This window comes from Dermacentor albipictus, chromosome 2 (genome assembly GCF_038994185.2).
Source record: "Dermacentor albipictus isolate Rhodes 1998 colony chromosome 2, USDA_Dalb.pri_finalv2, whole genome shotgun sequence".
Taxonomy (NCBI): Eukaryota; Metazoa; Arthropoda; class Arachnida; order Ixodida; family Ixodidae; genus Dermacentor; species Dermacentor albipictus.
The window spans coordinates 8872226-8895950 of NC_091822.1; the positions used below are offsets into that span (position 1 = coordinate 8872226).

Consider the following 23725-nt stretch of genomic DNA (forward strand, 5'->3'; position numbering starts at 1 on the left):
TTTCAGCTTCCTTCGACAGTCTCTACTCGCCGTTTCATGGGGCATTCCGCAGAGCTTACATTTCGGTTCGCATTGGTGGTTATTTGGATCAGCGTTGTTTTCTCCGCAGTTGTCACATAGTTCATCGTTTGGATTAGGGCAGACGTCTTGTCTGTGTCCTATCTCCCCGCAAGATCTGCAGTACTGCACTGACTTTCGGTAAGGTCTGCAGCGGGTGAGTGTACATCCAACTTTAACGTAGAACGGAACGTGCGGGCCCTCGAATGTGATCACTGCCGACGTCGATCTTCCCAGCATTCTAGCGTACAGGATTTTGCACTTGTTGGTGGTTGCTAGTAGATCTACTAGCTGCTCGTCGGTGGTGCCTTCCTCTATTCCGTGAACATCGCCACGTACAGTGCCCGGAATTGGCTTGAGGTAAGGTGCGACTTTGTATGTTGCGGTTCCTAGTTCGATGCTTGTTATTTCTGCTAGTTTAGGTGCGCGATCCTCTTCTTCGGTACTTGCCAGAATTAAGTTTTGTTGCCACTGTGTCTGTATGATCACCTTGGCGTAGAGCTCCTGGGGTGTGACTCCACATGCTTGCGCTAATCCTCTTGCTATCACTCCGTCTTTCCACTTTGACACTTTCACACAAGCTTTAGGTCTGTCAACAATCTTGTAATGGTTTTCTGGTAGCGGTGGGGTCGTTGGCAAGTGAGGCCGTGGCTTGCTTGCGTTGTTGTGGCCCCATGGCTTTTGAGGGGCTTGCCGTTTTCCATCATTCGTGTTCTGCCCCGTGCTGTGTTCGCATGAGAACTCCTTCTGCGTCTTCGACGTTGCCATGTATTCTTTCATCTTCTGTTGTCGCGCTAGTACCATCATCCGCGGTCCGGTCTTGCATAGTGTTTTTCCGCTGTTGCTGTCGAACGTCGGCTCCGTGTCGTTCATCTCTGCTTCATTTTTTGTTATTCCTGTTATGGAGTTAGTTCGGTCAACTTCCATAATGCTAGGTTGCCGCTGCGTTTGAAGAGAGAAAAATAATTTAAAAAAGCCGTTGTCGGGCGGCCCGGCGTGCACGTGGATCTCGAGGCACGAGGCGCGAGGTGCGGAGCCTCAGGCAGCAGGGCTCGGCGATCGCGAGTAGGCTTAGCTGGGCACGGCCGTCACCTTGCAAGTTTCAGGATTAGTACTTGCGTGAAGAATAAACTCGCGTCGGTGTGTGTTGTCTGTCTGAATGGTGCTTCTTGAGCTGAGTGGGCGATCCGCAGCGAGGGGGCGATCCGCAGGAATTGCAAACTGAATCGGGAGTACACGTAGAGCAAGTCTGCTCGGTTTGCTCACGTGCTCACGTAATCACATGCTTTCATGGGATCATAGGAGAATTTATAATGTAAAGTACTGTTTAAGAGAAGCTTGTCAAGCCACTGCCTACGAAAAAATCCTATAGAGCCTTGAGAGATGTTCAGGTACCTGTGAAAGACTTCCGACTACTGCGGTGCATTGTCAGTTTTTTCACATCTTTGAAGAAACTTGTTTCTCATTGGATGATTGTTCTGCCCACAGTGGAAGAATATGAGAGGTACATGAACAGACCTCCACACGAGATAGAAGACTGGCCAACATGAACTGCTTTCTGCGACATATGGCACAGGAGAGCAATAGCCATCAATGAGGTTCCCGTTGGCTTGCCGTTTTAAAAGAGCTACCACAAGCGAACTTGAAAAACGTGTTCCAAAGCTTATTTTTGCATATACATTGTTTTGTTGGTGTTCACATGACAGAATGTTGTTGTCTGGGCAAGTCAGCGGCGCTAAATGAAGTTGCCAGTCGCTGCATAGGTAAATGCATCGCTAAAGAAATGAAAAGGTTGTTAAATATGCTCACTCTGAAAATGTGTTACTTGATTTATTTGTCGTTATAATTAACAAAAAAAAGAAACTGCTCTTAAGGGCAGCTTTCCTTCAATGCCGATTGTAACTCGTCTTTGGCAGTGGGAGCAGCACAACATCGAGCTGAACGAGTTTGACTTGTCATTAGCGATATTGATACAACCTCCCATGACGAGCACAGCCTGGGATTAGGGGTTAAAGAGTTAATATGAGGCATCCGTATAGTTTTGCCCATATTCATACTGCTTAGAACCTCAGCAACAATTTTCAGTTTTCTTTTGCCGCCTCCACAGGAATCCGAGCATTACAAGAACTTGGATTGGAGCTCCTGGCCAGACGGGAGGAGCACGAGTTTTCTGTCCGCAAAGAAGAACTGGCCCTGGCACAGCGGAGGCTGGATTATGACGAACGGAAGCTCGCTTTTGAAGAAGAAAAGCACAGGTACATGTGGTATATATTGCACAGGTATCTTCATCTGGAGTAGTGATGAATAACCTAGGTTGTCCATCTCCTCCCTCTCTGCATTCCTTTTGGTGCCCATTACGCTATGACTAGAGATGAGGTCACAAGACCCTTGCGAGACGAAACAGGGAAAAGCGGCAGGAGAAGATGAAATAACACTCTACTTAATCAAAGACGCAGGAGACATAATGCTTGAAAAACTGGTGGCTCTCTATATGAAATGTTTATCTACTGCAAGTGTCCCAGAAAACTGGAATTATGCAAACATTATATTAATCCACAAAAAGGGAAAGGTTAAAGATCTGAAAAATTATAGGCCCATTAGCTTACTCCCAGTACCAAAATAATCTCCAACAGAATAAGGGCAACACTGGACTTTAGTCAACCAAGGGAACAGGCGGGCTTAAGGAAGGGATTCTCTACAATGGATAACATCCATGTCATTAATCATGTTATCGAGAAATCTGCAGAGTGCAATAAGCCCCTCTATATGGCTTTCATAGATTACAAAAAAGCATTTGATTCAGTAGAAATACCAGTAGTCATAGAGGCATTGCATAATCAAGGAGTACAGACGGCTTACATAAATACCATGCAAAATATCTACAGAGAGTCCATAGCCACCTTAATTCGACACAAGAAAAGTGAGAAGATACCAATAAAAAACATTGTGGTGTAAAGGTTATGAACAGGGATAAGTGCCCCAGAGAGACTGGCCAACGTTTCGATAAGTAGACCTATCTTCGTCAAAAATGGCCTCGTCATCCTCGGCGTGTTAGTTTTGAAGGGTTACTAGAGTGACGTCACGTGCGGTTGTAGTAGGTGGTGGCTGGCTGGCTGGTGCCACAAAAACATGCAGCCAACGACACCCTGAATCTCCCTAACCTCTTGCTTCCCCAACGCCCTCCCATGCCTTTCTTGCTCCATTTCCCTCTTGGTGTCGGTTTTGTTTTTCTTTTTTTCTTTCTCCCCGCCTTCCGACTCTCTCACTCTAGTCCGCTCGTCTTAGAAACCACGTTTACAGATGTCAAGTGACAACGCTCATTCGATTTGAAGTCTCCCTTTACAACCACCCACCACCGACAACAACCGCTTGTGATGTCACTCTACTAACAGTTTAAAACTAACACGCCGAGGATGACGAGACCGCCTTTGATGGAGATGGGTCCACCTATCGAAACGTTGGCCAGCCTTTCTGAGGCACTTATCCCTGTTCATAACCTTTATACCACACTGTGCTATTCCATCAGTCAGTCCCGTTGATTATAAAGAAAAGAGTCAGACAAGGAGACACAATATCTCCAAGGCTATTCACTGCGTGCTTGGAAGAAGTATTCAAGCCATTAAACTGGGAAGGCTTGGGAGTAAGGATCGACGGCAAATATCTCTGCAACCTTCGGTTTGTCGAAGGCATTGTTCTATCCAGCAACAATGCAGACGAGTTACAACAAATTATTGGGGGCCTTAACAGAGAGAGTGTAAGAATGGGGCCGAAGATTAATAAGCAGAAGACAAAGATAATGATGAGTATAACCGGGCAAGGGAGCAAGAGTTCAAGATTGCCAGTCAGCCTCCAGAGTCCGTGAAGGCATACATTTACCTAGGTCAACTAATCACAGGGAACCCTGACCATGAGAAATAAGTTCGCAGAACAAAAATGGGCTGGATCACGTTGGGTAGACATCATGAGCTCCTGACTGAAAGCTTACCGTTATCATTGAAAAGAAAGGTATGCAATCAGTGAATTTTACCGGTGCTGACATATGGGGCAGAGACTTGGGGACTGACAAAGTAACTTGAGAACAAGTTAAGGACTGCGCAGAGAGCGATGGAACGAAGAATGCTAAGCATAACTTTAACCGACAGAAAGAGCGGTTTGGATAAGAGAGCAAATGGGTGTAGACGATATTCCATTTGACATTAAGAGAAAAAAAATGGCGCTTGGCAGGTCATGTAATGCGAAGATTAGATAACCGTTGGGCCATTAGGGTGACAGAATGGGTACCAAGAGAAGGGAAGCGCATTGGAAGCGGCAGAAAACTAGATGGTGTGACAAAATTAGGAGCTTTGCGGGTGCTATTTGGAATCTGTTGGCGCAGGACATCGGTAATTGGAGATCGCAGGGAGAAGTCTTTGTCCTGCAGTGGACATGAAATAGGCTGATGATGATGATGACACCATGACTTCTGTCTTCATTCATTGTATGTTTCTATGTACAGATGTGGCCAAAAAAATGTCTATCGCTTTGGATACCCATATTCTTCTCATTGTGTACGGTATGTACAACTACAGTACCTCATTTTCCTGAGCATGGGAATGCAACCTTTCGGTGGTGGTGCACTGTCATGTTCTAGAGTGGGCATACTCCTGCACAAGCCCATTTTGCATATCCTGACACACAGGAATGTATATATTAGGATACGTGGAATATGACAGCAGGGAGCATGTTTGCCAGACAACCTAATTCTAAGATGTGTAGCAATATGCGCACACAATGTAGAGCATTGAAACTCGGCCATGAAGACCAGGCCACACATGTACACAGTGCAGGACAGCTTGTGCACGTTGAAGCGTTGATCTCTTCCACTCAAATATTGGCACAAGGGCTGCCTCGCGTCGCTGCGCAGCTACGGTGTGGAGCAGTCAATTCTCAGTGAAGCTGATTTATGTGGAGCAAGAAACTGATTTTTTTGTGTGCTCATTAACAACTTGAATACTAAAAATTATGTTTACAGATATTCAAGCATTTCGAAGCACTGTCAGTAGGTCCGTTTGATTCGCCTGCACCACCTGAACTAGTTACGAGGTGCTGCATCCTAACATTCACTTGAGCTGTACAGCAATGTTGCAGGATTGGTTCAACATTTTCCTGCACCCTCTAATGTTGATGCCAACTTGGTGAAGGTGTACAAGTGGGTCACAGTAGTGCAGGACAGAGGTGCAAGTACTGTTAGAGCCCTGCTTACTTGCGTCTGATGCAACTATGCGAATGTGGTGTGTATTTACCCTGAAAAGCCGATCATAACAGCAGACCGTCAAACTTATGCACTCTGCACATTAGTTAGCCAAAACATAAGGCCTGCAACAAGTCTTTGCTGTCCGAGTGTTGTGTTGTTCGTAAACTGCCGTGAACTGGTTCGGAATGGTGCAGGCGAATCGAATGGACCTAATAGCTCAATTAGCAACACTGTCTGGCAAGGCATCTATGCGTGAGCGCCATCAGCCTGTTTGAAAAATGCAACCTATTCATCCTTCAAAAATTCACACCTTTACAGGTATGAAGTGCAGTGCCGAGCTGAAGAAAGAGAGCAGCTTTTGGAACGGCTGGAAAACCTCGAGAGACGTGTCGATAAAGAAAATCGCCCGAACCTGTGATGAAAGTTTGTTTAGCTTTGAGCACAATAAATTGTTCTACAATACAGAGTACACAGAGTCCATGTGCTGTGACCTTTGAGTCACATAATTCACTTTTATTTTTGCTTCCTTGTGAACAAAGTGTGGAGACTTCTACACAGCAACCCGGTACACATTCATTGTCATACAGTGCACTGCTCAAACTGTAATGTTTCTTAAAAGGCCCTTAGACCACTCTTAACATTTCAAGTGCACATTGTACACAGGATACTGTGCCAAAAATTTTTTATGAACACAGCAGCAATACACTTTGCTGTTGTTGATACACTGTTGAACAACAAATTTTTGAGGTAACATGGGTTTAGGGGCTCTTTAAGGCATGCCGCCAAGTTCGATACTGGATTTCTTACAAAAGTATCACTTCTTATTATTTGCTTAGACGTGTTTGCTCTAGCGACACTCAGTCACTTCAACAATGGCAGTACAGGCACACTAGATATGATGTGTAAGCAACGAACACTGCGCCTTCACTACAAGACCCTGTTTTTCTAAGAAATCGAGGTGCCTGGAAGACATAGAGGAGACAGTCCCACAAGCGGCGGGCTGCATGCCTGCAGCCTCGCCGCCACCACTGGTTCGACCCCCCTTCGCTGACCGCAGGCATCTCCCTCCGCCTCGAGTTTCGAGTTTTACGACCCTGGCGGTGTACAGTAGCCTGTGTCGGAGAGAGTAAAGTTGCATTTCAAAGAGAAAGGTTGTATGTCTGCTTGCTCCCCCAAGTTCGCGAGGTGCCCTTGTTGCGTGGGAGCCGCTTGGGGTGAGTCTACGCGGGAGCCTTGCTTTGCGTCACGTTTTCTGGCCCACAGTGGCATATTCGCGGGCCACTGTCGGCCTGAGCTAGTGTTTTAGCCAAGTGCGCGGTTAGCTAGCTGAGTCCGCATTAGAGAACCCCTTTTTGTTTACATTCAGAAGTGGGATAATCCCAACAAGCCCGTCAAGATGAGCCAGGAAGGCGAACATCCGTACGACACACGTCTTGCTGCCCAGTCGCGCGCTGCTGAGGAGGTGACAAGCGCCACCGAGCTCCAACGAGACAGCAGGCAACGCAATGATCGCAACGCACCAGACCAGCTCCAAGAAAAAGTCGCCCAGCTTTCGCGACTGCAGGAGGAAATTCGGGAGCTTGGCTGCTCTACTCCTGCTTCCTCAACACTGTTGTTCCAGCCGGATTCAGGCCCGAGCAACGCGATCTTGGGACAGCTCACCGAGGCCTTCTCTGCAATGGCCCGCATGATGGAGAGGATGAATCCGCCCTCGACAGCGACAACTGTTCATGTGAGTCCGGACCCCTCTACCGCCATCGCAAGCTTTAACGGGGACAGCGCCCAAATCAGTGCTGAAGATTGGCTGGAAACATTTTCGCACATTGCGGACTTAGCTAACTGGTCTGAACAACAACGCCTAACTGCAATTCACCTCAAGCTGCAGGGCCCCGCTAAGGATTGGCTAATCTCGTCAGCAACAAGGCATCAGTCGTGGCAAGAGTTCGAAACTGCATTTAAATCAGCTTTCGTGACTGAAGAAAGCTTGCCGGACTTATGGAGGAGAATGGCCGAACGAGTTCAAAGTCGTGATGAGGAGGTGACGAAGTACGTCAGAGAAAAGCAACGAATGTGCACCAGGGTCAAGCTAAGTCTGCCGGACACAATTACTGAGATTGTCAGATGTCTCTGGTCGACTGAATTGAGTTTCGCGCTGCGGGACAGAAGCTACAGAAGTGTGGACGAGTTGCTTCAAGCTATCAAAGCATATGAAAATTTTACAGAAAGCCACGAAAAGCAATTCCCATCGGCACAAAGATTCAGCAGCCGAAGCCGACCGAGCAGTGGCCACCAGCCATTTCCTTCGTCAATAGAAGTAGACGATGCTGTACGCAGCAGTACCGTGCGAGGAGTGCGACACGCGGACGGAGTATGTTGTTACAACTGCTAAAAAACAGGCCACCTGTCGCGTCAGTGTTCTGAGCCACGGCGGCCACTTCACTGCACGAAGTGCAATTACGATGGGCACAGCGCGAAATTTTGTCCGAATCAGGGCCGCTCAGAGAACGTGACCAATATTGTACGCACCACGCCTTCAAAGAGGTTGTACAAAAGCGTTTGCATTGACGGCAAATGGATGCCGCTCTTCTCGATACGGGTGCCGATGTGAGCTTGATCAAGCTGACGCCATCCGTGCAGCCGAACAGGGAGCTTACGGTACCTCCCGGAGCGGCCATACGCGGTGTGGGTGGACAGCGGTCATCCCTCGGCGAACTGGACTTAAGGGTGCACGTCGATGATGTTGATCTTCCCGCCGTCCACTTTTACATAGTCAGTGACGACGCCTTTGTTGGACCGGACGTCATCATTGGTACGGATGTGATTGACTTGCCCGATTTTCTTCTGGTCCGTAGTGGTGGGTGTGCCCATTTGCTAAACCAAAGGGAAGCACAAGAGCTGGCAGGTCTTGTTGCAGAATTGGAAAGACAGAGAGGTCGTCAAGGGTCGCGAAAGCGTTGAGGCTGCCCCTCGGACGGTTCTGTCTGTGTCGGGAACGCCTTCCCTTGATGAACCTGATGTTTTCAGTGACCCGGTTGCGAACTACAGCGACGTCAAGTTGCCCATGAAGCAAGGTAATAAACTCAAGTGTACACCCGCTCCTTGCAACATGCCAGAGCAAGTTTTACTGACTGCCAATGAGGAGGCCCATGCGCTGCAATTAATAAGCCAAAGTGACAGTAATGTTGGCTCGATCGTCTATGGAGAAGAGAAAACACAGCCCTGCGTGTTGCTTAACAAGCATAATAATTGTTGTGCAGTGCAAATCGAAGAACTGGGGTGCACCGGCATTGCTGAAATGAAAATCGTGGAGCTCCCTGGAAGCAAGCCGGTTTTCCAGCCACCATACCGCAGCTCTTACTATGAAAGGCGGGTACTGAAGCACATTACTGATGAGCTGAAATCATGTGGATTAATCCGTGACAGTAGTTTCCAGTACAGCAGCCCTGTTCTTCTTGCACAGAAGAAAGGATTGCGCATACAAGAGGGTGATCGACTACCGCCGCCTCCGTGGCCACAAACAGTTAAGGACACAGGACAGCCTACGAACACGCAACCTAAACACAGAGGCCCGCACATTGTTACAGAGGTGCTGCCTGCAGACACATATCGCATCTAGAACCTACGAATATCGAAGGTGTCGACGCGGCCAGACCATGTTACGAGCGCCCATGTAAGCCAGATGAAACAGTTTAAATTGGCGTCGAACAGCGAGTGAGAATGACGAGACTCTCTCGGGACGAGATCGTGCAGGATGGTCGAGTGTAAGCAACGAACACCGCGCCTTCACTACAAGACCCTGTTTTTCTAAGAAATCGAGGTGCCTGGAAGACATAGAGGAGACAGTCCCACAAACGGCGGGCTGCATGCCTGCAGCCTCGTCGCCACTCCTGGTTCGACCCCCCTTCGCTGACCGCAGGCATCTCCCTCCGCCTCGAGTCCCGCGTTTTACGACCCTGGCGGTGTACAGTAGCCTGTGTCGGAGAGAGTAAAGTTGCATTTCAAAGAGAAAGGTTGTGTGTCTGCTTGCTCCCCCAAGTTCGCGAGGCGCCCTTGTTGCGTGGGAGCCGCTTGGGACGAGTCTACGCGTGAGCCTTGCTTTGCGTCGCGTTTTCTGGCCCACAGTGGCATATTCGCGGGCCACTGTCGGCCTGAGCTAGTGTTTTAGCCAAGTGCGCGGTTAGCTAGCTGAGTCCGCATTAGAGAACCCCTTTTTGTTTACAGATGACACAAGTTGAATTGGAATGTGGCCTTCGCACAATTAAAAAATTGTCTCCCAAAGCATTTGCCAAAGTCCTTCTCTGAATGCACTAGTGCTGCACAAGGTAGAAAAAGTAAAGGTGCACACAAGAAGACAAGAACAAAAGTTTGGAGGGGACAAACTAAAAATCTGTGGAAAACGAACCCTTGAAACATTTTCGTGCATAAAGCTGATGTTTAAAATCCCTTTTTTGTTCCTTTAACCATTTTTTTTGCAATTCTATCATACACCAACAAGCACAAATTTTTCGAGGAAACACGTTCTAGTGACATACATTCATTTTTTACATGGTTGAGCAATGAACAACAAAAGCAGTAAGCTTTTTTATAGCAAAGCATAGTCTTATATTGGGGTTTCAGTTCTGAAACCGAAGCCCCGAAAAAACACCATCTCCCTCTTTTTTGAAAGTAAGACAGGGGAAGGAACATCACTATACATTCGTTAATGGTGTACATTATACAATGCCAAAGTAACTCCCAACTCTCCCCCCTTGTAGAACAAAAAGAAATGTGACAAAATAGAGCACTCATTTTTTGTTCAATGCAAATACAAACACGCAAAACGAGAAAATTATGTTGCAACTGCACTGCGAAGCAGATAAAGACAAGAAAGTGCAAACTTATGTCCATAGTCGCACTGTAATAGAACAAACATGAAAATACTAAGAACGCAATGAACTGCACAGCAGCCCCAAAAAAATATCTGCACACCTGTCCAGGTATGTAACATAGAAATGCAAAGGAATAACAGGAACTATGAACACATGAAACATTATTATAAAAGTGGTGTGGTTTCTGGTGCCGCCTTCTTGACTGCCATGTAAGTCCCGTTATAGGTGCCAGCAATGGCTCCGAAGTTACTTTTGAGCTTTGCTGTTCAGCTAAGCACCCACCAGGCAAAACAGGGGGCGGAGGTAAAGACTTGAAATTTGAGCTTTCTAGCTCACTGAAGCGCCTGTCAGGCGACTCGGGGCAGCGAACAAGATTCAAAAGAATCCGAAGATTCATCGACGCGCTCCTTAGACACGGCTGGGAACGCAGATTTGTGAAGAACTGCATGTGAGCAAAAATTAATCTGCAGAAAACTAAAGTAATGCTTAACAGTCTCGGTAGAGGACAGCAATTTACAATAGGCAGCGAGGCACTGGAAGTCGTAAGGGAATACATCTACTTAGGGCAGGTAGTGACGGCGGATCCGGATCATGAGAAGGAAATAATCAGAAGAATAAGAATGGGCTGGGGAGCATTTGGCACGCATTCTCAGATCATGAACAGCAGGTTGCCATTATCCCTCAAGAGAAAAGTATATAATAGCTGTGTCTTACCAGTACTCACCTACGGGGCAGAAACCTGGAGGCTTACGAAAAGGGTTCTACTCAAATTGAGGATGACGCAACGAGCTATGGAAAGAAGAATGATAGGTGTAACGTTAAGGGATAAGAACAGAGCAGATTGGGTGAGGGAACAAACGCGAGTTAATGACATCTTAGTTGAAATCAAGAAAGAGAAATGGGCATGGGCAGGACATGTAATGAGGAGGGAAGATAACCGATGGTCATTAAGGGTTACGGACTGGATCCCAAGGGAAGGGTAGCAGGGGGCGGCAGAAAGTTAGGTGGGCGGATGAGATAAAGAAGTTTGCAGGCACGGCATGGCCACAATTAGTACATGACCGGGGTTGTTGGAGAAGTATGGGAGAGGCCTTTGCTCTGCAGTGGGCGTAACCAGGCTGATGATAATGATGATGCATGTGAGCACGAAGGCTCAAAGACATGAGCATTAGGTGTTTTGGAGAAAGCATAGGGACTACACACATCAGTCATTTGTCGTGAAGGTGCCTACATAGAACCAGTCGGCTCAGTTACACGCCTATCAGGCAAATTAACTTCATGCTGGCTGGGCACCACAGCTGGTAACAATAAAATTCAAACAGCGCTAGACGACAGGACCAGAAAGAGGAGGCAAACACGGCGCTGAACTTGCAGCTGATTTATTTGAAGAAGTCAACATTTATGCGTACAAAACTGGGCACGATGAGTGCACATTCCAAAATAATTTTGGCAGTTCGAGTGGGTCTTTCATGGAACGTTTATCCTTTCATTTAGAGAATACCCATGTAATGTGGGAAGACAAAGTATTGAAGCAAAAGTCGAGGGTGTGTATTGGTGCCAAAATTGCCCCAATACTTAGTATCATTTTTCTAAGTTATGTTGACAGGAAAGTAGAGAAGGACTTAAATGGAAGGTATATTCGAATTGTTCGATGCGTGAACGACTTCCTAATTTTAGTTGGGTCTAAGGGTGCTGAATGTGTACCTGACTTAATCGATGTTTTTTCTAACTAAGCATGGGTCTGGACTGAGCTTCACACATGAGATCCCACACAGCAACGACCTGCAGTTCTTAGATCTGAATTTGACCTTTTTGTCTAACCATGTATGCTGGCGATACGCTCCCAGGAGTGAAAAACCTCTTGTAAACTACGCGTCTTGTCACTCTAAGCTTGTTAAATTCGGAATTGTAACAGGATGTATTGGTATGGCTGTCAAAAAATCGTGTACTCATCAAATGTCCAGTAGCCTGATGGTCCAAGGCCAGAGATGCAGAGAGGCCAGTTTTCCAGATTCTGTAATTGTGGCTGGTGCTAATAAGATTATAAAAACGCTGAAATGTTCGTAACAGCCCAAAGAAAATGTGGGGAAAAAAGTTGTCTGCCTTATAAGCACGCGTTGTCACATCGTTTTAAGAGGGTAGGGGCCAAGTATGGTGTGAGGGTAGTTTTTTCTGCTCCGATGAAGCTGGGTAAATTAGGGGCAGCATTCCAGAGGAAGCAGGAAGGCTTTAAACGGTATGCTGCATGCAAGGTAAATCATGTCAATAAGTACATCAGTTGCAAGAAGGGCGCTGTCTACCCAATTCCTTTATCTTGTGGTCAAACTTACATATGCCAGACAGGCCGTTGCATCAATATTAGACTAATGGAGCATGCCAATTCATTGGACAAAAAAGACACTAACCTGGCAAAGCATTGCAGTATTTGTAAATGCGTACCTTTGTTTGACGATACACAATTGTTATTTTTTCATAGTGACAAGGCTACCAGAGAAGTCACTGAAGCATTCCATATCATCAGAAAATCTAATAGTTGCGTTAGCAAAACATCTTTAACCTTGTCAGCGAAAGAAATGGCATTGCTGCATAAAGGGTAGATTGCAAGGCAGGTACAACGCGTGCGTATGTTGGCTGTCCGGAGTTTGTATCTGATCATCGATGTATGACCGGGCACATGCGTGCCCGGTTTTGTATGTATAAATGTTGACTTCTTACTTCAAATAAATCAGTTGTAAGTTCAGCGCTGTGTCTGTCTCCTCCTCTTTCTGGTCCTGTCGTCTAGCACTGTTTGAATTTTATTGTTACCATGGAACTCCAACTTGCCCAATCGGCAGCCCTTCTGCACCACAGCTGGACATATAACTGGTGGGGAAGAAGTGTGGGTGTGTTGGTGGGATACATTCAGACTGGGATACATAGCGCAAGAAAATATGACACAGAGACAAGCGGAACACAGGACGAGCGGTGAGATGATGGGGTACATGCTCGAATTCTGACTGACGTGCCCAGTCAAAATGCTCTGCTAGCAGCGTCGAATGCCGAGGATCTGGGGATTATATTCAGGCACCAGTTATATTCAGACTGGGATACATAGCGCAACAAAATATGACACAGAGACAAGCAGAACACAGGACGAGCGCTCAGCGCTCGTCCTGTGTACATCAGTTACATCACCATACAGTTCTGCTTGTCTCTGTGTCATATTTTGTTGCGCTATGTATCCCAGTCTGAATATAACTGGTGCCTGAATATAGGTAATCCTCAGATCCTCGGCAGTCGACGCTGCTAGCAGAGCATTTTGACTGGGCACGTCAGTCAGAATTCGAGCACGTACCCCATCATCTCACCTTTCGGCTAGGTGATTTCACCGCAAATTCAGGTACATTTCCAAGGCTGGTGGCTCAAGACCAAAGTAAGTTGACACCTGTGAGCCATAGAGGCAGGTGTGGCAGTTGGCCAGAAGGGCACTTACTTTGTACATTTGCGGCAAATTCTGGCGGTACAGTTTTTGATTTTTTCGAAAGTCAACAAATGCAAATAAGCCAGCAATCTTGCCAAAACCCCATTCAACAGCTTGGCGCACTTTGCTCATTTGCTTGTTGAATAGCAACTGGTGCCCACTAGAAGATGTTGCGCTGTAGGGCTTCAGCAACAGTGGCCTCAGGGGATATGCAGGATCACCATAGATGCAATAGCTGTGGCCCTGGACAAGTTTTTCTAGTTTTTCATAGGTCCTACTTATTCGGAGTATACCTGCAAGATCACAAAGTGGTTTTTGCACTCAGAATATGATGCCATCTCCCAAAACCGCTGCAACCAAGACAAAATAGGCAATAGTAGACTGTTTTATCAGTTGCATCACCTAGCTGTATATTTTGCATGTTATTATCTGTGCCGTCTCAAAGTACACAAGGTAAACCAACCTACAGGTCTATCCCTATTCAGCCAAGTTTCTCTGCACATAGGTCCCTATACTCTGCAGTACAGCTGTGCCGCCTGCAATTGGGTCCTCGATTGCATGGGGTGCAAGGCAAGGTGCTGACATGGTGCAGTGCACCCTTGAACCTTGCAGCGTGTGCAACGCGGCAGACAACCTGCACTGCTTGCACCTTTTCAGAATTTTGTTTAACAAAACTAATTACTCCTCACAAATGTGACAGTTACACACCCTGTAAAATGTATTTGCATTGAATTTACAATTACTGATAAGCAAGATTGAAATAAAAAAGTTAACCATAGAATGTTCTCAGGAGTTGTCGCAGGTCTTAATAAAAATTTTTATTTTCAAATTGCTTCAGTCGTTAGGAAATAAACTGGTTTTCTCATGAGAGCCCTAATTAAAGTTCGTTCAGTATTCAGCATTGCTACAATTTTCTCATTTTATCACGCATACATTCATACACACTCATTGTATAGCTACATTTGCTTTATCAAATAATATTGCCCTGCCACAAGTTGCTACAAATTATGAAAAATTATTTGTTTAAGTGCCCTTCCCTTCTAAACAGTTTAGAGTTATATTTTAAAATGTTGCCGTACAGTAGTTTGATATTTCTTGAAAACGTACTTGTTTTTGTCTGCCTACTTAGCATAATTATTACCTTCTTGAAATACATGTGTTACAAACATATGAGCCTTGAAAACTGTTGAATTTTAGCTCAACGTAATCCAGGGCATTCTCATTCCTGGCACGAGAAAAATATTTTACAGAAACTTTTTCAGAAAGAGCAATACAAGGTTTTTCAAGGCTGCACGACAAGTTGATGTTCTTGCTTATGTACTTTACCACATGTATTATTTTGCTAACCTTCGTTAATTGCTGCTTACTGAAAATGTACCGTCCTTGATCTACATATTGTGAATGCATTTATGCCAATGAGCATGTAACTGAACATGACGGCTGCGTCGATCACGTCTAGTAACAACTTGCGAATAGGAACTCTCGTCTCTGTTGGATCAACTCACCTGCATCATGTCGGCTGCCGAAGTACGGTCCATTTAATTGGCAGATTATGCCGTTTGGACACATGATCGACTGGTACTTTACTGCATGGGTGCGCTTGTGCCCGGAAAAAAACATCTTCTGATTAGTCGACGGGCGGCAGATAGCCCTCGCGGTGCCGTCGATGAATCCCCAACAGTTATCCAGGGGTGCACCTTTGGAATGCACGGCCTGCAAAGTTTAGGTGTGAAAAAAATATAAATAAATAATGACGGGCACGAACCAAAATGTCTGATACCAACCTGTGAGAATTCCTCCAAGGTAGGGATGTCAAGCCAGGAGTGACTGTTAACGTCCTTCAAAAGGTGTTTGAAGTTGCTTTCGATGTGCGAAAGAACGATATTCGTCACTGATGATATAACTGAATAATGCCTCCCAAAAAGGCGCTCCAGATCGCACAGCCTGTTGGGGTACGAGAGCCGGCGTAGCGTAATACACAAACTCTCCTCTCCTGGCACAGTCACTCGTTGAGCTGTTTTGATGACAGCTGGCATCCTCAAGGCATTATGAAGCCTTGATATGTCGTTTTTTTCAAACCGAAAATACGATCTGAAAACGCCAGCGTCCATGGTATCCATGTTCAAAAGTCCGTTGGCCGAAAGCGGGTCTCTCCGTGTGCTGCCAAAAACTTCACACAGCAAAATGTCCTCTAGGTCCCTCCAATTAAGTTGATTTAGTAGCACCGGGTCTTGCAAGATGCTCTGCCGTGTTGTCATGTCTTGCAGTTTTCTAGCAGTGCGATACACCTAAACTCTGGGAGAACAGCGGACGTGTCAGAGGTGAACAGAGATGAACACGCTTGTCACTTGTGTGCACGTTTATGCGGACCATGTGTACTGAAAGAGCAAAAGACCTTGCCTTGGCTACTACACAGCGTAACGGCTTTGTTAATGTAAGGATTATATATAGAGAGAAAAAATGAAAATGCAATGTATTGCCTGAAATGCCTTCAGACATTTGGGTAATTCCAAATATATTATTTTATTGCGGCAATTCTTACAACTTGAGTATTATGTTTATAGCGGTTTTACCTTCTGCGGCAAGGTGGCGCGTCAGGCGAGCACATGCCCATACATGCCTTTCAGACGCAGCCGGGCGCTCCGCTAAAACTGATTCTTCGACCGCCGCTCCGCTAACTGTGAGCGGGAACGGGAGAGCGGAGCGGACCGTCAAAAACGTTCTGCTAAAACTGTCTAATAGCACCGGTGCTCGTACATAACGGCAGCGTTCTCCCATTCGATCCTCGTGACACCTAGCCCCTGGTCGAAGACGCTTTCGTTCGAAACGCTGCCGCACAGAACAATTTATTGCGATATCGATTGTACGAACACTCCAGGCGCGTTGCCATCGTTGCCGTGAGGTTCCGTTAAAATTGCGATAAAATCGCGCAGTGTGCGCCGTTGAGCGCCGCTCGAACTCGCGCCCTAGGCGAGGCGCCTTCAGCCGAGGGCTTACGGCTCGGCCGTGCGGGCGCCGTATCTTACAAGCGATATTTGCCGAGTGCGCGTAGCTTCGGAAGCCTTTCGAGGTTTCGTTCGCGTTGAAGCGAGAGATGCCCCAATTCGCCCGCTGCTGCTGCCACGATTCCTTACTCGAACGTTTTAAAAATAATAAATTATGGAGTTTTATGAGCCAAAACCACGACCTGATTATGAAACACGCCGTAGTGAGGGACTGCTGAAATTTGGAGCACCTAGGGTTCTTTAACATGCGCTTAATAATAACGTGCGCCCTCATTACAATGCGACTGCCATGGCCGGGATTTGATTCCGCGACCTCGTGTTTAGCAGCCCAACACGAAAGCCACTTAACAACCACGGTGCATAACTGCAGCGTTCTGGCAGCGAGTTTCTGCCTTTATCGAGCGAGATGTGTTCACGTTTACACCTGGGAGCGCGATACAGTGCTTCCTAAGCGTGCTTCCTTCCTAAGCGAATGTTTACTAGTTTGTACGGCCGATAAAACTACTATTCTTACTTCGTGTAGCTATCTATCAATTGGCTATCGCAATCGGCGTTTCACCTTTCAGACGAAACTGCTACTTTTTTACTGTTCAAGCAACCAATTCTCAACCCCATATCACACAGGAACACATTATACTTCATCGACTTCACTAGAGCACCTTCGAACTTCCTTACTAACTGGCGAACCTCGATAGTAATCACTATCGCTGTCATATCCACTTGGGCCAAAGATGAGCACTTGCATAAAACTGTGCGTCAAAGCCTAGAAGTCAATTCTGAAGGGCATTGCTTCCTCACCATTATGCTACACAATTTGCAGACTACTCTCATCATGAAAACATTTCTTTGTGCACCAGACGTTGTCGTTTGTGCGCATGTTAATTTACACTGGCATAGCCATTCAATGTCAAAGGACGTACCAACGAAAGGCTTGAACAAGCCGTGACATTAAGAATTCTGCTTGGTAATCCATGGCATCAAAAGCTTTGAGTATTATGCATTTTGTTTGGGAAATAAACACATTTGGTATGCAAGAGCTTGTACCTATGTGTGAGTGTCCGATGGTGCGTGTCGTTTAGCGCGAGTTAAACTTTGTACAATGTGATGTTAGTTCACTGAAATCATTGATATGGCGTAACTCGTGATGGTTGGATAGTGAAACCTCCGAGTATTGAAAGCGCAATGCCTGAACTAGAAAGGGCGAGGTGTAAATGTGGCTGTTTAAGAGTTCAAAGTAATAGAAATACCATTCGAGGTCTTTCTAAATTGTATAACTATAAAACAATTACATGCGCTAGCATAAAATTTTTTGTTTCAATCGTGGTGTCAATCATATTGCATTGAGTATAATTTTGTAGTTGTCGGACTGAGATTCTGCGATCTGACATTCCTTGAACTAAGAAGTTCCTCGAAGGATGTGTATAAAAGTTATGAACAGGGACAAGGTGCCTCCGAAAGGCTGGCAAGCGTTTGAATAGGAGGACATATCTTCGTCAAAGGCGGCCTCGTCAGCCTCGGCAGGTTAATTTCAATAGGTTAGTAGAGCGACGTCACGTGGGGTCGACGACGGCTAGCTCTAAACGGAGGCTAGGAGCTGTCACCCTTGGCATTAAAGCTGATCTTGGAGAAACTTTGAGTGAGGAAGTCCGTACATTTTGCGACGTGCCACATGGAAGTGTATTATCGCTTTTATATTTACCATAGCCATAACTAGTTTCCCCAGCTCATTGGGTCGTCGAACAACAGTGAAGACGCCCACGTATGCCGATGTTCTGCGTAGGGGCGATTATCGCATCGGTTTGAGCGAAGCTTTCATTGGTGCTCGCCAAGGACACCGTTCTTCTGACCGACCTTTTCCGAGTACCAAGATTGAGGCACTCCTTTCCTCCCACCACAGCGTGCACGCCCTGTTGCAGGGCGCGTCCTGCCGTGTGGCTGTCGAGTCGCCCAAAAGAGAGCGGTAGCAAGGTTGTAATTACTGTCGCTTGAATATAGGACATTTTTTAGATGTTCCTTGTTAACCAGCGCAGATGACAAAACAGCCATTCCTTCCTCTGTCGTTGCAACTACCTTTCCTGTGCAACTGCTCCTACGTCACTATTATATATTTGTTGTCGATTGAGATCATTTCCATCTCTAAGGCATCTGGAACCGATACAGCTCCATCTTATTTATTATGTTCTATCAAGTTGCATTGCTTGTCTTATCCTCTTTGAAGCGAGGCAAAAGTGGTCTGGACTGTTGAGGATTTTATGTCTGAAAGATCTCGTTATCGGACGAGGACTTCGATATGATTGCCATTCGAGAAGCGCATGAGCTTTCACTGGCTGCTGGATAAAAAATATGTGTGGTCGCTTTTCGTCACACGGCCACGCAATGTTAAAGAAATAAATAATGTACGTCGTCCGGTAGCAAGAACTTGAAATGCCGATAAATAATAGTTGGAAGAAAACAACAACCTTACCAGTTACTTTAATTTGTTTGCAACTTTCGCCCAATTCACAGGAGATATTTGCATGATATTTACGAAAAGTCTGTGAATTGTATGCTTTCGTTACATCACTCACCGCAATTTTACCATACATCATGAACCCCATAGGAACGAGCTCACACGAAACATCGGCTCAAACATAACATATCCTCGACGAAGGTGCCTTCTGAACTCTCCCTGTTTCTGGCCGTGCTGCGAGCATCTCTACTGTTGTTCAAACGCTGCACGCGTCTGTTGGTCTGTTGGTGGCGGATATCCCTCCTGTGCTAGTTCGTGCAGCACAAGTTCGTGCGTGAGCGCTGCTGTAAACATCGTAATCGGTGATGAGTCCTCCATGTGCGCTGTTTCCCGTGATTGAGTTTACAACATAATAGTGTCTCGTGTAGAAATACCACTTGGAAGGGATTTGACTTCTGTCTACTCAGGTAATGCGATCGCACACCACTATGATCTCTTCGTTCGCGAAGGTAGACCAGGCATCGATGACGAGGTACGTAGTGAACAGATGCAAGCGCTTCCATTGTCGCTAGATCGGTTCCAATAATTCAGCCGGCATGGCCATTGGTGTCTTCCATCGATGACAATGCCAACAGTTTCGGACATGGTGCGCGACGTCAGCTAAAAGGATTTTCCCATTGTATTTCCCCCTGATTTCTTTCCAGTATGCGAGATAAACCGAGGTGTGCTCCTGAAGGCTCATCGTGGCAGGATTGAATATTTTCTTTGATATCTGCGAGTAAAGCGAGCAGGTGGCAGTACATAACAGTAAAAGTTTAATGTTTTTGAAGATTGTCACTAAACTCACGACATCCTTAAGCTACCACGGAACAGATTTAATTTGCATTTCACTGAGCAGCCACCAGTCCATTGGCGTCAGTAGTAGGCTCTCTGCACCTCATCTGTTTCATTGCTTAACTTCTTAAGGCCTATGGCAAAGCAAATCAACCGGCCCAAATCGCCGTCCACGCATTGTCGCCAAGTCGGACAGTTTAGCTCCGAGTTTGGCAAAGCTAACTTACTTTTCACGTGAGTGGCACGAGCCCAAGACCTGTTGCAAAGGATGCGAAACACATTGCCGTTTTTGTACGGAGCACGCCCACGGCACATAGGGCAACCAAGAGCCCAGGGTTAGCTGATGAAAAATGAAAACGCGAATTAGTCATTTACCTAGGAAGGAGGGTGGTTAGGTGGTCGAGTCCATTTTTTATTCTTGGTAGCGCGAAAACAAGACTTCATACAAAGGCAAGGATAACGAACACAACCCTGATCAATTAATAATTTGTATTTTTAATTCGTAGTTTGCTCAGACATAAAGAAAGTGAGAAGGCTAATTATTTTAGGGCCCTTCTCGAACTCTGTATATAGAACAGTCTGTCCAGTCATGCCACACACAGACATTCGATCTGCGTGCAACAGCGTGTCTTTTTTTCTTTTTGGTTGCGAATATTATTTCTATCTATTTCACGTCCGAAAAGTACATCTGCTATTTCAGCACCAAGTGGTTGGCTTCGCCGGTAAAACTGTATTGTATTTACATTTATCTGTAAACGGAGTAGCGCTCATGTTTATTTTTTTTATATTTTAGCGGTGCCAATATCCCCAGAACATATATAAGGTCACATATAATATGTGCTCCTGTGGCACTAAAACATGTTCGATTCACTCAATTCATGTTCTGATAGAAACTGCGTGTGTTGTTTTAAAGAAGTCAAGCATTCGAGTGGTATTTCATCCAACCAATTTTTTAGATTCCTATATAATACATCATGACAGTTTCATCGCCACTAATTTCTAGATATTGTTTGGTGAATTTCCGTAACATCGGGATTACGAGCTGCTTACGATGCTAAAGCGTAACAACAATTTTTCATCAGAGTTGATCGCCACGTTGCTTCCAGTAGCAGAGCTGTAGCAAGGTTCGAATGTATGGTCGATCCAGACATCTTTGAGCATTGTTTTGCGAATACAACGGGCAGTCAAAGGCAAAGGAAGTTATATGCGTTGAGAAAATGCATTTAGAAACACGTATGTAAATGGGAAGCGAGGCTCTTTTATCTTATCAGCGACCAATACTACAACTAATTATGGCAATTCATTTAATTCCCTAAATCGCAACATCCCCGTTACACTATCAAAGGAAGAGTCTGAAAGTAGTTGACATTTGTGTCGTTGAAATTGTCGTTTTTGTAACGACTGAAAGCTGTGGCGGTAGTCCACATAGGACCTCTTATTCGCGTGTTTAAGGTTGTAGTAGGAATTTCCTGTTCAGGTTCCAGGCCATTCTAAGGCACTAGAGCAAAGCAACAATGCTTTAAGTGAAGCGCGGAAACTGCACACGTCACTTCTCTTCCCCGATAAGCGCAGGCCCGTGCGGTCACGCCGTGCGAACACGTGGTGCGTGAAACGTTGCTCACCGGAGTTGTTCGATTCGAAGCAGCGTCGCACAGTGGGTGTCGGGAAGCTTGTGGAGTCTGCGGCGCCCTTGTAAACAATATGCTTGTCGCTGCTCTCGACGCGAGCGAGTATTCCAGCGCGGTACGCCGCGACGTCGTTGACCCGATCCGTAGGGACCGCCGTGTGACATGACGATTTTGACCCGTGTGGAAGCGGCCGCGGCAGGGAGAAACTTGCGCGCCACGACGACACAAAGGCGCGTCGCGGAGGCGGCCACGTGACGGGCAGCCCGCAGCTGCTCCGGCGTTACGCACGACTTCTCGGCGCGCTTCTACCCTGAGGACCCGCATATGCGCGCGTGCCGGTTGCACCTGTTCGGAAAGGCCAAGCAACTCGCCTTTTAAGCACGCGACGCTCGTGCCTTGCGAGACGCGAGAGGTGTTTCCCTGCCTCGCACCAAAACAATGCGAACGATCCCACAGCGACGGTAAATCGCTGTCTTCCAGGTGAAAGCGCAAAAAGACGTGGGCGACCGTAGCGCTTCCTGCTCTTTCATCGTGTCGCGCTTTGTACCCGCTCAGCTCAGAAGATCCAAAGAAAGCCACAACGCCTTGAGTGAATTATGTTTGTTTGCTGTGACCGATCATTTTATCGCACAACGCAACATGTCCACGGCCTACTCGCGTTGTCACTTCAGTGAGATGCTAAGTGATGGGAATTGCACGAATCTATCAATCGGTGACATATTGCGAAGTATTTTTATTGAATAAACGTCAAACTTTCCATATGCCCCATTTTATGCGTGATCCAACGCTGGAGTCTAGCAGTGTATTGGAGAAGCCTTTATAAGTAACAGCGACGTTTACGATGCCTATTTAGTCACTTAATGGAGATGTGACCGAATTCTTTTTGCACAAACCGACGATTCTTTCGCATACCTAACGCAAGCTATGAAGGGTCGCTTCTTCTCCCTTCATTCGGTTACTTAAGCCCTCTCGGCACGTGACGCTCAAGCTTCATGCCGCACCCAACGCCGCTACCTCTCGCCGTCTGCCTGACGAGAACTGCCAGCTGCTCGTTTTCCTGCTGGCGCCTTTTACAAGGAACACATTCTCAATGCTCCAGTAAGACGCACTTTGCTCCTTCGCTTCGACACTCTGTTGGGCGCTGTCTCCAGCGAAAGTCAACAAAGAAATAAAGTGACGCCACGTGGCAGGCTTTCTCAGATCGTGAACAGCAGGTTGCCATTATCCCTCAAGAGAAAGGTGCATAACAGCTGTGTCTTACCAGTACTCATGTACGGTGCAGAAACCTGGAGGATTACGAAAAGGGTTCTATTGAAATGGAGGACGAACCAACGAGCTATGGAAAGAAGAATGATAGGTGTAACGTTAAGGGGGGATAAGAAGAGGGCAGATTGGGTGAGGGAACAAAAGCGAGTTAATCACATCTTAGTTGAAATCAAGAAAAAGAAATGGGAATATAAAGCTCTCCCTTTAATGAAAGAGCTGCACAATGCTGTTGCAGCAAAAGAAAACGCGAAATAATAAGAGAAAGCATTGCTACTACGTCCGCTCTGTGCAGACGACAAAGGTATCTACTTGGGCCTCTTGTTGGCATGTACAGTGTTGCGCATGACGTACACGCACACGAGAAAGAACAGTGAAACACACACGAGGGCCCTCGTGTGTATCGTTCTTTCTCTTGTCCGTGCCCTTTGTGCGCAACACTGTGCATGCTCACAGACGACAAAGATCGCTCATCAGTTGGTTTCCTATAAGATCCTGTTCTGAAGTACCAACACTTTTTATTTCACACAGATATGCCTAAAGCTTAAAGGTTACCGATGTTATGGTTCCTCCTTTTTAGATCCATTTCTACAAAAGAAAGTGAATTACCTGCGTCCACAATCGCCATTTCTCTATAGCTAATAAGGAAGGTCGAATAACTATATTTGTTTCCTTTTTGGGGCTCATGGTAGAAGTACGAAATTTGAGACGAGCAGTTGTGAAGTCATGTATGGTTGGCAGAAATCCTAACAGTAGCACCACTTTGGAGATACACGTCCTAAAGATGTGCTATGAAACACACTGGCGTACCAGTTGAGCTTCTCGAAAGCGTCTGTCTAGCAGTTCTGGCCGATCTTACCTGTAACGCCAATGCGTTTCTCCTGCAGATTTCTGGACTGGTGCCTCGCATGGCCTCAAAATATGTACT

General features: G+C 46.2%; 2 protein-coding genes and 1 long non-coding RNA gene across 4 annotated transcripts in view; 1 reads left to right on the plus strand and 2 right to left on the minus strand.

Annotated features, from left to right (window-relative positions):
• The window catches only part of LOC135913224 (innexin inx2-like), a 378125-nt gene extending 356309 nt beyond the window's left edge, over positions 1–21816 (minus strand). For both annotated transcript variants that reach the window (XM_070533439.1, XM_070533438.1), the window contains exon 1: positions 21529–21816. The gene's annotated coding sequence lies outside the window, so the exon portion shown is untranslated. The remainder of the gene's footprint in view (positions 1–21528) is intronic.
• Positions 2277–5697, plus strand: LOC135913203 (uncharacterized). Its single transcript, XR_011511665.1, has 3 exons — positions 2277–2312; positions 4553–4609; positions 5609–5697. It is a non-coding gene; the product is annotated as an uncharacterized lncRNA (long non-coding RNA).
• Positions 13523–15876, minus strand: LOC139055474 (uncharacterized). Its single transcript, XM_070532991.1, has 3 exons — positions 15403–15876; positions 15124–15331; positions 13523–13911 (listed from the first exon to the last, which is right to left on the minus strand). The coding sequence occupies exons 1-3, from the start codon at positions 15874–15876 to the stop codon at positions 13523–13525; spliced, it is 1071 nt and encodes a 356-aa protein (XP_070389092.1).
• Positions 21817–23725: the final 1909 nt, after the last annotated feature.